Here is a 13,203-nt window from a genome sequence, read left to right as displayed (position 1 = left end):
CACCAGTCCCTGCTGCCGTGGCCCACTTCCTGGTGAAGTCCGACCTCATTCCAAAACCAAATAAGCAGGTTTCACGGTGGCTGACCCCACCTCTTCAGCTAGTCAGCCTGGTTCTACTGCTAATCAGCCTGGTTCTGATGCTGCTCATCCTGATTCAGCAGCCGGTTAGCAGGGTTCTAGTCCAAGTTAACCTGGTTCTCCTGCTAGTTGGCCTAGTTTGACGTTATAACGTAATGCGTGTCAGAGAGACGCTTAAGATCAACTGATTGAAGCATCATTCACGTTGACTCAAATCCGTGGTACTATGTTAGTCATATTGAGCTACGCAAGTATGGCACTAGTATCGTAGTAGTGTGGTACTACTATCTTAGTACTGAAGCACTATGGAAAGGATGTGGTATGATGTTGGTACCTTGGTACTATGTTAGCACTCTGGTACAATGTAATTAATGTAGTATTATATTAATACTGTAGCCCTATATCAAAACTGTAGTAATATGGAAGTGTACCTCCTGTGCCTGAGTATCAGTGCGTACTGTGGTTTTTGGTCCCTTCTGAGTAAACCAGGGCAAGGTTTCCATGGTAATATTAGTCGGCTGCTCTTTGTCTTCCTGCCAATGTTGTCAACATTCCTTAAGGAAGGGCCCTCTCCTAGCTCTCACACAGCTCTCTCTACCTTCCCGGACAGGCCGCTGTCGGCTCAGTTTGAGCTATGCGTATGGTAGCAGCAAAAACTCAATTTCAACCTCCAGCCCATTGGTTGTAAATGGAAACGTCTCCACATTGCAGCGGACTATGCCCTGAAACCAGTAGCAAAACGTATCCATAACCAAACCAAATTGCAGCGGACTATGTCCTGAAACCCTTAACAAAACGTTATACGCGCTGCCCAGCTGCCATCAGGAAGTGTATCTGCTGCCTGTCTGGCAACACCCCAGACGTCTATTCATCTGTTCTGATCAGAACCAGAGCTTGCTCACCGCGTATCCCGCCGCTATGGCCACACGTCGGGTGCTGACAGCGAGTGCGGAGGATTCCCATGCTCTTTAACAAGGCCAGGGTATCGTTTGATGTTTTCCTGGGGACTCTGGTGGAATATCGTCAACGGTTGTTGACAATCTGAAACATTAGAAAGGATCGTTTGAAACGGACAGGGACCATCAAACATGGAACCCATCCCTTGTTGATTTTTGTACTTAACCAAGGACATTGTGGCCCTCTGGAATGTTATTAGCTGTGGTGTTCTGTCCCTGTAATGAATGTGTGCAGCGCTTTGTCCGCCGTAGACTGCAGTCTGCGTCATGAGGTGTGTTGTGTCCCCAGAGGGAGTTGGCGGCCTATCTGGTGTCACACCTCTCCCAGGGAGGTCTGATACCGGAACACTGCCACTCTCACTCTCCCAGCTCTGTAGCTGACCTGGCGGGATGTTTGTTTACCACTTTGCGTCAGGCTTGTTGGGTTATTTGGGCGTTGTGGGGTGTGAGGGTCTGGTGGGGTTTGAGAGTCTGGTGGGTTTGAGAGTCTGGTGGGGTGTGAGGGTACAGGTGGTAACTGAGTATGAGGGTGTATGAGGGTGTGTTTGGGTATGAGAGTGTGGGTGTATGAGGGTGTCGGGGTGGATGAAGATCACTTTCCTTATTCCTCCTTCCTTATGTTCATTTCCATTGTCCTGCTTGAGAGTTGTTTCTATGCTGTGGGACGTTTGTTAGGTTTGTATGACCTCTAGCAGACTGTGATGTGACTGGTTTGACTAGTAGGTTTGTTAGTACTGACTCTTGTGATTTCCTCTTCTCCTGACAGAGAGATGTCCAACATCCCTCTCATTCCGCTGGGTTTGAAGGAGACAAAAGAGGTGGACTTCTCAGTGGCCTTCAAGGTAAAATCCTACAATCCTACAATCTACCTTCTGCCACCTTACCTGGCAAGGACTGTTATTTTGAAAGCCTTGACGAGGAACGTGATAGCCTAGCATTCAACTACCAATGGACGGTACCCCCTGCACCAATGTCCCTGTAAACAATCCGTAACCACTAATCAGGAAACCCGATCCCTACATGCTTCTTAATTTCCGGTCTCGGCACTCACTGTATCCTACTTTGCATACGCCTGGCCATGAATGAGTCAGTATGACGGGTTGGATGTCTCGCTGAGCGGCTCTATACGTCCTGAAGTAGGTCACCGAGGGCCGGGGTTTTAACGAGCCCGCTGTCAGCTGTTGCACCTCAAGGCCTGCTCCGTGACAGGTGATCGTTCCACCGAGCGGGAACGAGTGTCGGGAAGTTTAAACACTTGTAATTATCTATTTAATTACCAGGTAGTTAACGGTAAGGGCTCATTATCTATTTAATAACTGGGTCGATTTTAGCCTTCTGTTGGCTCTGATTCAAAGACAGCACACAACAACCCGGTTGGCCGACATATCTACAACTCATAACAATTACACAGGCTGTCCTATTAACAATGTTTTTATCTTGTTGAGGAATTTGGGGGAAGTTTGGGAACCAGTATCGTTGGAAAGAACCTGGTTAATATGGCTTTTAAATGTTGTTGTTTTTATGTTACATTTGTGCCTGAGGTGTATAAGTTGATGTTGTTAAATGATGTTGTATGGTGTGTAAGATTTTCATGTATTATTGTGCTGAGTTGTATTTTGTTGTGATTTTAAAGGACTTCATCCTGGAGCACTACAGCGAGGACGGGAACAACTATGAGGACGAGATCGCTGATCTGATGGACCTACGACAGGTACGCACTCACCTGGCCCCCCACCAGTATGGTGGAATCAATAGTGTACTTCCCACTACCAGCCTGCTTCTGTTCCAGTAGAACACCTCCCACTACCACCTTGGTTCTGTTCCAGTAGAATACTCCCACTACCAGACTGGTTCTCTTCCAGTAGAATACTCCCACTATCACCTTGGTTCTGTTCCAGTAGAATACTCCCACTACCAGACTGGTTCTGTTCCAGTAGAATACTCCCACTACCACCCTGGTTCTGTTCCAGTAGAATACTCCCACTACCACCCTGGTTCTGTTCCAGTAGAATACTCCCACTACCACCCTGGTTCTGTTCCAGTAGAATACTCCCACTACCAGACTGGTTCTGTTCCAGTAGAATACTCCCACTACCAGACTGGTTCTGTTCCAGTAGAATACTCCCACTACCAGACTGGTTCTGTTCCAGTAGAATACTCCCACTACCACCCTGGTTCTGTTCCAGTAGAATACTCCCACTGCCACCTTGGTTCTGTTCCAGTAGAATACTCCCACTACCAGACTGGTTCTGTTCCAGTAGAACACCTCCCACTACCACCTTGGTTCTGTTCCAGTAGAATACTCCCACTACCACCTTGGTTCTGGTCCAGTAGAACACCTCCATCTACCTGGGGGTGTTCTGTAGTTTTCCTTCAGTTCAACAGTAGAAGTCCGACCTGACGCCATGTTTCCACCGTGTGCTCCAGGCGTGCCGGACGCCAGCCCGCAGCGATGCCGGCATGGAGCTCCTGGCCAAGTACTACAACACCCTCCCCCTGATGGAGAGCCGCTTCTTCACACCCAACCGCCAGAGCGGCCTCTTCTTCACCTGGTACGGATCCCCCTCCGACGGCGTCGTCACTGTTAACACTGTTGATTTGATTTAAAAAATGTATTTCAAATTTGAAAGAAACATGTCATCGAATGACAAAAACAAGGCTCTATTTTTCCTTTTTTTTCTTAACCCATTTGAAAAGGGGTTGGAAGAAGTATACCCTTGTTTAATCCCAACCCCTTTCATTAGATCATACAATAATTATAAACTACTACCTGTTCCCTTTACTTAAATTCCACTTGCAATTTATGCAATTAATACCCGAAAAATTATTATACAATATTAAAGTTGCCCACTTGGAAGCACAAAACATATTTTCTAAAGCTAAGTAAATGCAGTAAGTATACCTACGTATACACATATACACATATAAGTACAAACCCACTGTTGGTTCGGAACCAGAGGTCCGGTCTTATGCCGTCAGGGCCCTGTGGTGGATAACCATCGCTGTCAGCCAAGACGAGTGTGGCTTTATTACATTTTAATTATTAGTTATCATTTGTCTATTAGATTCAATTGACAACAATAAAGCTTAATAGTTCAAGTAATTGGATAGATAAAATTCTAAAATTGTTAATATATCTTATATCCATCTTTGTTCATGTACGGTTGTATGTAGTTATTGATATCTTGTTAATAAAGTTTATTCATTGTAATAATCGTACTGCCTCTCTGCGTGCTCCAGGTACGACTCGTTCACGGGCGTGCCGCTGTGCCAGCAGAACATCTCTCTGGAGAAGGCCAGCGTCCTCTTCAACATGGCCGCCCTCTTCTCCCAGATCGGAACCAGGAGCAACCGACAGACCCTCACTGGGCTGGACCAGGCCGTCACCTCCTTCCAGAAAGCAGCCGGTGAGAACCGCTCGATCCTCTGTCCTGTTTCCGTCACTCAGGAAGAGTCTCCATAAACGCCTGAAGACGTGTCTGAGATAAAGCAGGGAAGACGTTATCTGTCGTCGTTTGTGACCCTTGCATGAGCATAACCTTTCTAAACAACCATCAAACATTGCAGCAACTCAACTCTTGACAACTGTTTTGGTTGGCTCATATATCTCTGTGTTTATAATAAGCTCTCTCTATCTGTCTTGCGTATATGGAAACGCTCATTGAGCGACCAAGCAATTTGTCACGAGTCGAGTCGCGTTACCCTACTACAGTCTCTCCCTGGCGTCCAGACGCACTCTGGAGCGAGCTAGGAGCGAATAATAACAGCCCTGCTCTGCCTTTTCTCCTAACAAAGTCGTCGCTGACGTTAAACAAGTCGTGCTCCCTATTGCGAACATTGTTTCCAGCATTAGGAAGTCAGGGAACACGACAACCCAGCAGGGATTCGAGGTAATCGCTTCATGCTGTTGGAAACCTCCAGCGTGTTGGCCTGCTAGCATGTTAGCTGGCTAGCCCCCTGGCTGGCAGACAGGGCTCTGTTATTAGAGCAGCTCCCGGCTGTCTCGGGGCCAGAGAGAAGCTTCTGGTCGGGGATCAAAGCGGGAGCAGATGTTTTCTGTTTGGTCTGGGTTCAGAACCCCAGAGAACCAACCTTCTCTCTCTCTGCTGCTCTGGTCGGGGGTTTGACGTCAGCAGAGCGTGAGATAGATATGGATGAGGAGCACGTTGTTTTCAAACTTTTCCACTGTGTTTTAAACCTAGTAACCCCCCCCCCCCCCCCCTCCAAACCCCCAAACAAAGTGACTGGTCCCACTCCCAGTGTTACTATTGGGAGAGCAGGGTAGCACTGGTAATATTTGACCGTCCTATATATGTAGTGCGTCTTTGGGCCATCACCATTTTCTACTCCTGTCCGAAATGTTTGCATGCAAACGCTTCTTTGCAGGGATTAGGGAACGGGGCGACGAGGGAACTGGTTGGAGCCCGTCCCGCGCGTTTTGAAAGGCAACCTTGGTTAAGTAACTCTAAAACCCTGCCCTCCCCCGCCACAGGTGTCCTGAACCACCTGAGGGACACTTTCACCCACATCCCCAGCTACGACCTCAGCCCGGCCATGCTCGCCATGCTGTCCAGCATGATGCTGGCCCAGGCCCAGGAGTGTCTGTTCGAGAGATCCGTGCTGCCCGGCATCCGCAACCACTTCCTGTCCCTGCTGAGGATGGCTCAGGAGGCCGCCAAGGTAGGAACCGCTCCAGACCCGCTGATCGAAAACGACGACAAAGTGTCAAACGTCCTCAATCCACAATGGAGATGTTATGTAAGGGATGATGTGTAGAACGCCGGTCATTATCGGGAAAATAAGCCCTGAAAGGGCGAACAGGACATGGATGATAATGACCGGCGACGTTCTATGCATTATCCCGCTTGTTACACGGCTACTTGCCGAAACGAAAGAATACCATCACACGGTGTGTCTTTTTACAATTTATTTGTTACCATCTGCCAAAGATGTTGACGTCGCTTAGAAATCGAGTACGCTGGGTTGATAAGTTACCGGACTACTTGCGGAATGATATGAAAGTGAAAAAATCCACTTTCCTTGACAGCAGTCAATTATACATAGCAACGGTCAACTATCAAATATAATTCACCGCCGGAAGTTGTAGAGGGCCCATGCAAGTGAACAGAGCGTTCCACGGCATTGAGAAGAGCCGTGTAATAAATAGATATGATACTACCTGTCTGTCCTGCCGCGTTGTTTTGATTGGAGAAAGTGTTGTCGTTTGAATAGACGGTCACCGTGGTAACCTCCCCTTCGCACAGGTGTCAGACATCTACGACCAGGTACACCAGTCCATGGTGCAGACCCCCATCAAGGACAACGTGCCGCTGTTCTGGTCGTCCATGTGCCAGGTGAAGACCAACCACTACCGCTCCCTGGCACACTACTTCCTGGCCACCGCGCTGCTGGACCACCAACGTAAGAACGACCCCTCTCAGAACCTTCTAGAGCCTCCCAGAGTCCTTCAGAACCTCCTACAGCCTCATATAACCTCTCATAGCCTGCTAGGAACTCTATGAATCCATCGGAATATTTTTGAATCCGTCGGAAGTTACTGGAATCCCTCAAAATCGATCATATCACCTGTTAGAATCTCTCGGTTCCTTCCAGAACATATGTTCTTGGTCTTTGCTGTGCTCCTAGAATCTCTTGGAACTTCTTAGAATCCCTGAGTCAGTCTCTGAGTCATCAGGAGCTCTTAGAATTGTTGGGGAAAATCTCAGAATCTATTGAGTCCATCTGAGTTTTTGGAACTACAATTTTAGCGTCATGCTTTGTCTGTCTTTTCTGCCATCTTTCTTTTTTTCTCTGTTTACCATCCAAGCTCTCGGTCGGTCAGTCAGTCAGTCAGGCAGTCGGTAAGTGATTTGTGTGTGTGTCCTGTCCCCCAGTGGGTCCCAACGACGACGAGGACCAGCAGGAGAAGACTCTGTCCCAGGTGTACGACAGCCTGCCAGAGGGTCGCTCTCCGCTGGACCTGCTGAAGAAGAGAGAGGAACGCAGGCTCATCGGTGAGAAACTCACTCTCACACACACTCGCTACCCCACACACACTCGCTACCCCACACACACTCACTACCCCACACACACTCACTACCCCACACACACTCACTACCCACACAGACTCACTACCCCACACACACTCACTACCCCACACACACTCACTACCCCACACACACTCACTACCCCACACACACTCACTACCCCACACAGACTCACTCACTCAGTCACTCACTCACACATTCATTCATTCCCACACCAAAAGCCCTGTCCTTCCTCCACGTCTAGATCTTATACTCACAATTTGATGAAAGCATGTGCTAAATGAAATCCCCCATTCCCCTCCAGGTAAAGCCCACCTGAGGAGGGCCGTCATGAGCCACGAGGAGGCCTTGAGGGTCCATGGTCTGTGCCGCCACCTGAAGAAGCTGGACGTGCTGGAGCAGATCCTGCAGGCCAGCCTGGAGCGGTCCATGGACAAGTTCTCTGCCAACGACAACAAGGACGATTTCACAGACTACATGGAGGCACCAGACATCCTCTGTGAGCTTCACTCTCTCTCGCCTCCTCCTTGTCCTCTCAATCTCATCTCCTCTATCGTCTATCCTCTCTCCTCTCTATCCTCTCTTGTCTCCTCTATCGTCTATCCTCTCTCCTCTCTCTCCTCTCTTGTCTCCTCTATCCTCTCTCCTCTCTCTCCTCTCTTGTATCCTCTATCGTCTATCCTCTCTGTCCTCTCTTCGCACCAGGATGTTTTTATGTTGTTGGATAATATGAACCACATTACTGATTGCTGTGTTCTGTTCTTTCTGTCTCTGTCTCTCTGTTCGTGTCTCTGTCTCTCTGTATCTATCTCTATAACTGTATCCCTGTCTCTTTAATGTTCTGTCTCTCTCTGTCTCTATTTCTCTCTGTCTATATCTCTCTGTACCTTTCTTTCTTTCTTTCTCTCTGTCTCTCTCTGTCTCTCTCTGTCTCTCTGTTTCTCTGTCTCTATCTCTCTATGTCTCTCTGTCTCTCTGTCTCTCTGTTTCTCTGTCTCTATCTCTCTATGTCGCTCTGTCTCTCTGTCTGTCCGTTTGTCTCTATAGCCAAGACGGAGCACAGTGCACACCCGGAGCTGCCATCCAACACCAAGGTGAAAGTCAAGGACTTTTTCCAGCGGCTGGTATGTGGGTTACTAACTTTCCAATTTCACACTCACACTGGGCTTCATGAAAACACCATGTGCTAACTGGGGCTGTTTGGTGCTGAACGTTTGACTACATGCATACTGGAAGGGGATTGGTTCTTAAAATACATGCAGGGTATGGATTGGTTCTCAAACACCAACTAAAGACATACCGGGTATGGATTTGCTCATGGAAGGGGAACCTTCACGCTCAACTGTTTTCTTATATGAGAGAGTACTGCCTCATAAGCGTGTTGTGAATGATCACGCTCTGCAACATCAACCTCGCTTCCCAGAAGAAATCTGACCGGTGACCTCATTGGCCGCATGATGTCACCTCCATGACGCACCAGTGATGTCATCCGTCCCACCTTTCACGGATGGTTTTGTGAATGAAGCAGTACTCTCTTTTATGATCAAACAAACGAGCTTGGCCATTCACATTTAACAACATAGAAACTGGGTCTGGTTTGGTGTTGTAACATTAACTACATAAAAACTGACTGAGTTCTGAAACATGGACTCATGGACTTTGAGTCTGGAACAATGATGTCATACTGGGTATGGATCGGCTCTTAAACACTAACTACATACACACTGGGTATGGAAATATATTATAACATGTGAACTTAGCATGGTCAACGGTGAGCGTTTCTCTTTGTGGAGATGGCGTTATCGCTACCGGTGCAACCAGGCGCACACTCAGAGGTCAAGGTTCAGACCACACAGCACTCGGAGTCTGTCAGGGCTCACTGATAAGCTGAGCAGGAGACAGGGAGGCGGCTGATAACTCATTAGTGGTTTTAAGGACAATAGTAAACCTCATTGTGTTGTATTCTTACTTTGACGGGCCTCAATGTAAAAAGAGCCTGATATTGCTGTAGTTCTGTCAGTAGTGTCCGAATTTAGCTTACATTGTTAGCAATAACAGCTAGGTTAACTGTTACCGAGCTGTTAACAAATCTCTCTAGGGTATCTTACGGAACGAGAATATTCCAGATCCAGGAGTAATACTTCTGTTATTACTATAAAACTGTTATTTCTGTTCAGTAAACTTGGAAATAACGATAAACACAGATTTCACGCCAGTCAACCCCTCCAGGAGCAGGATTAGCCTTTTGAATCAGACCAGTCGTATTTTGGGGGGCTGAACTAGGCTAGCTCAATAAACGCTTCTGTGAAAAAAAACAACTGCTGATCAGGTAAGTTTCAATAAAACATTAACCACGGTTAATGGTGCAAGCAGTTTGCACTGTTCATGTCCATACTTTGGTTTATTAACATTTTGCAGTGTATATTTGTATCTGATTGTTATTGCCACTGTTATTTGTTATGTTGCGCAGTGGAGGAGTCCTGAATCCAAACACGCCATGGCCTTTTATGGACTTCCACTCAAAGTCACATGACAACTCGACCTGTAAGTTAACCCTTCTCCCTCCCCTCCCCCTCCCCCCAGGGTCCTCTGTCCTTCTTCAACGCCAAGCAGCGGTGGACGGCCCCCAGGAGCCTCCGTCTGGTCCCCAAGGACGGGGAGCTGGGCTTCACCCTGAAGGGGGAGCCCCCCGTCCAGGTGGTCTCTCTGAACCCCAGCTGTGCAGCAGCCGTGAGTCTCGCTCTCATCCTGGGTGATGGGGGAGGGAGGAAGGGGCTTGGGGGGGCAAGGCCTGTGTCGTCATAGGACGTCGGATAGCAGGAAGTCTCCTAAAGGCTTGGTCAGAACAAGGGTCTACTTTGGGTCTTGGCTGGTGGGACCCGACGCAGGGCTGCTTTGTTACTTGGTGTTCTGGGTGGTTCTGCTGACCTGTACCACAGCCGTACGCTCACTCAATTGTCCAACCCAGACGTCTTAGAGAGAACTATAGAACTGAGTCAACCCATTACGGTTGTATCAATATTTATTCTGGGGTATAAATAGTTGTAGTGTGACGAACGGTGACTGAAATGTGCAACACACACACACGCACACGCACACGCACACGCACACGCACACACACACGCACACACACACACACAATAATAAAGGTGTGTCTAAACTCCCCCACCCCTCTTGTTATTTATGACCCCTCTCCTGTCCCTCCTTATCTCCGGTTGCCAGGTCAATGGGCTGAAAGAGGGAGACTACATCGTTGCCGTGGGTGACAGCGACTGTAAGGGGATGAGTGTCAGCCAGGTGATTGGTCTGCTGAAGGACGTGGGAGAGGAGGGCGTCGACCTGCGTGTGGTCAGCCTGATGGACAGCAATGCTTCCATGGTAAGCCCCGCCCCCTCCAACCCCCTTGCCCCTCCCATTGGCGCAGCATGTGGCCACGGACACAAGATCAACAGTCACTGCTCTCATTGGGCGTGATCTGTGATGACATCATGTTAGTGGCGCGCAATGACACACACAGTTTCGTGTGTGTGTGTGCGTGTGTGAATCATGACCAATTAGTTGGTCACCTGCTCTCTTAGATTAGCTTAGTTTATCTTTAGAACAATCAATGCTAAACGCTTTCTGTTTGTTCTGAGTCAGTAAACATATGGTCATGTGATCAGATCGGCCTCTTCTCTATGCTACCAGACGTTAAAACTGTTCCTCCACACCACTTAACACCTTCCTCTTCTTCTTCTTCCTCTTCTTCTTCTTCTTCTTCCTCTTCCTCTTTCTCTTCCCCCCCCCCCCCCACAGCACACCAAGAGCGCCACCTACTGCGGCCTTCCCAAGACGTACTCCATGATCTGCCTAGCGTACGACCAGGAGGACAAGAGCGCCAAGGGGGGCAAGGTCACCAAGAAGCCGTCCTTCTTGAGCTGGGGCCTGAAGAACCGCCTGAAGAGTGCCAGTACGCTCAGCCTGCCCTCGGCCGAGTACTCCAGCACGCTGCCCTGGAACAAGACCTGCACCACCTTCCCTGGCAGCAGCTCCTTCAACGACAGCAGCCTGTACTGACCCGGCTCACGAGCCCTGGCCCCAGCTCGAGCCCGGGGCCCAGGGAGAGCCGACTCGACCCTAACCCTAACCCTGTTTGCTGGCCTCTCTAAGCCCAGCCCTGTCCGTTGGCCCCTCTAAGCCTCACCGAGTCCCCCTCAGTAGCAGAGCAGTCTGGACTCCGGATCAGGGCTAAAGCCGTCTGGGCATCCCTCGGGCCTTGCCATCGGACCACCGGAAGGGGCAACAACTTCAGTTCATGTCGTCCGATAATGTTTCTTCCAAACGGGAGGAAACACACATCCTCATCACAACCATCGCTGGACCAGTGAGCCCAGTGAACACCAGTTACCTTATGCTAGCTTCCAGTCCGCCTGTCCACACAGCAGACAGACTCGTCCTGGAGGGGGTAACCCCAGAAGGCTCCCTTTGCTCCCATCTTGTGTGTTTCCATGGCGACCCGACAGAGAGTGTTGACAACTGATTTCTATGTCGATTCGAGTCCCAAACTGTGGATATTTATAAAAATGAGACATTACAGTTTACAGGGCAGGGCAAGTTTCTATTGACCTCTTTGAAAAAAAGACAAAAAAAGGGGAAAGGATCCTGATATACCTATATTTATACAATCATGTAGTTCTGCTCATTGGAGGATGTAGTGAAGGGGAAAGTGTTGGGGGCTAGAGGTCGAAGCAATGGGGGTCTTGAGTCCTGCTCCATCCGCCAGTAGTCTGACTGACACCGTTTTGTCGGCCTATCTCTCTTTTGTCTACAAAGTAGATTACTATAAACATTTGATAATCAAATTATTTATGTGATGAACACAGAACATTGATTTGAATATAAATATCTATCTATATATGTATGTATGTATGCGTATTTTTATAGCTGTAGATATAAATGTAGCTATATCTATATAGATATATGTATTTGTGCACATTGTGGATATTTTCGATGGCAAAGTTGTGAATATTTAAATATCTTCTGTTTCATTTTTTTTGAGTTGAATATTTTTTGTTATTTTTCAGTACTGCTCTACGAATTCTAACTCTGGCAATAGGGAATTTTCCAGCTTTTGTTAATGTTCTAGAAAAAGGTTTTGTGCAATTTTCAGCAGTGACAAAATGTTGTTTACTTAAATGGTGTCTACTTTCGATTTATGTTTTATGAAGGAGATTTGGGGGTTACAACATGGTCATCATGTCCTGTGTATGTACATATGAATGAATGGCTGAATGAATGGATTAATGAACGAATGCCCTCATGTTATTATAGTACGTTGGTGTTATCTGTGATTACGACAGTTCAAAAATATTTTCTGGTGTTCTGCGGTGAACTTGTAAACTAAAATCTCAATAAAATTGGACGAAACGACGGTTGGAATTTTATAAAAAATGTAAACGTATTTATATTAACCTTTTTATAGTAATGTCAATCATGCCAGTTGGTGGTTCTAGTCCTATATCATATCATTAATTGGAAGGTGACATTGCTCAATGTAGATGGTCCAAAACAAATTCCCTTTGGACAAGGCAACCATAGGGGCTGTGAGAAGCCATCTTGGTGAGAATACCACAGATCTATTAAGATAATACTCATTCTGTAAGAAACAGAAGATAATATTGACGTTGCTCAACAGCTTATACCTGGCACCGGGCCCGCTGCCATGGCGCAGCAGTATGTTAGGGTGTGTTTTTATGTACATACTGTATGGGTACACTTGTGCGTTTGGGCGCAACAAGAGTCCAACATTCTTTGGAAGTTGAAAGTGTTAAGGTTATTTGGACGATTTAGAAGTTTGTTCAAGGAGCCGATGAGATGAGGGCAATCCGTCCATTACCGCGGTTCGCCTGACCTACTGCAGGAGAAACATGAGTTGAACAGGTGGCCGTCTGTGCTAGCTGTTGAGCAGAAGACACCTGTTTGAATCCTGTTGTGTCAGCGTTGTGGCTGCTTCTGAATATCTAACTGAATCCCAGTATACCGATTTTGACCTAGAAATTGACCTAGAGACGGTTTGCTGTGGAAACCATAAGAAGAGGAGGCCTAATCAGGGCGAAAAACCAAAGCTATTGGATCTGAAATGA

The 13,203-nt window shown here is 47.6% G+C and overlaps 1 protein-coding gene across 2 annotated transcripts in view; it reads left to right on the top strand.

Moving 5' to 3' along the window:
• Positions 1 to 12,490, top strand: part of rhpn2 (rhophilin, Rho GTPase binding protein 2) — a 21,626-nt gene extending 9,136 nt beyond the window's left edge. The window contains exons 4-15 of one of the 2 annotated variants that reach the window (XM_079736788.1): positions 1,801 to 1,876; positions 2,668 to 2,745; positions 3,462 to 3,586; positions 4,275 to 4,441; positions 5,527 to 5,714; positions 6,299 to 6,455; positions 6,929 to 7,048; positions 7,386 to 7,580; positions 8,129 to 8,175; positions 9,665 to 9,811; positions 10,304 to 10,459; positions 10,877 to 12,490. In XM_079736788.1, coding sequence (XP_079592914.1) covers positions 1,801 to 1,876; positions 2,668 to 2,745; positions 3,462 to 3,586; positions 4,275 to 4,441; positions 5,527 to 5,714; positions 6,299 to 6,455; positions 6,929 to 7,048; positions 7,386 to 7,580; positions 8,129 to 8,175; positions 9,665 to 9,811; positions 10,304 to 10,459; positions 10,877 to 11,137 — 1,717 coding nt within the window. In that variant the 3' untranslated portion in view covers positions 11,138 to 12,490. Of the gene's footprint in view, positions 1 to 1,800; positions 1,877 to 2,667; positions 2,746 to 3,461; positions 3,587 to 4,274; positions 4,442 to 5,526; positions 5,715 to 6,298; positions 6,456 to 6,928; positions 7,049 to 7,385; positions 7,581 to 8,128; positions 8,206 to 9,664; positions 9,812 to 10,303; positions 10,460 to 10,876 lie in introns of both variants that reach the window. The other variant, XM_079736787.1, reaches the window with a different exon arrangement.
• The last annotated feature ends 713 nt before the right edge of the window (positions 12,491 to 13,203 follow it).

The sequence above is a fragment of the Pollachius pollachius genome, assembly GCF_949987615.1.
Source record: "Pollachius pollachius genome assembly, chromosome: 5".
Classification (NCBI taxonomy): domain Eukaryota; kingdom Metazoa; phylum Chordata; class Actinopteri; order Gadiformes; family Gadidae; genus Pollachius; species Pollachius pollachius.
This window is presented reverse-complemented; position numbering and strand designations above follow the sequence as displayed.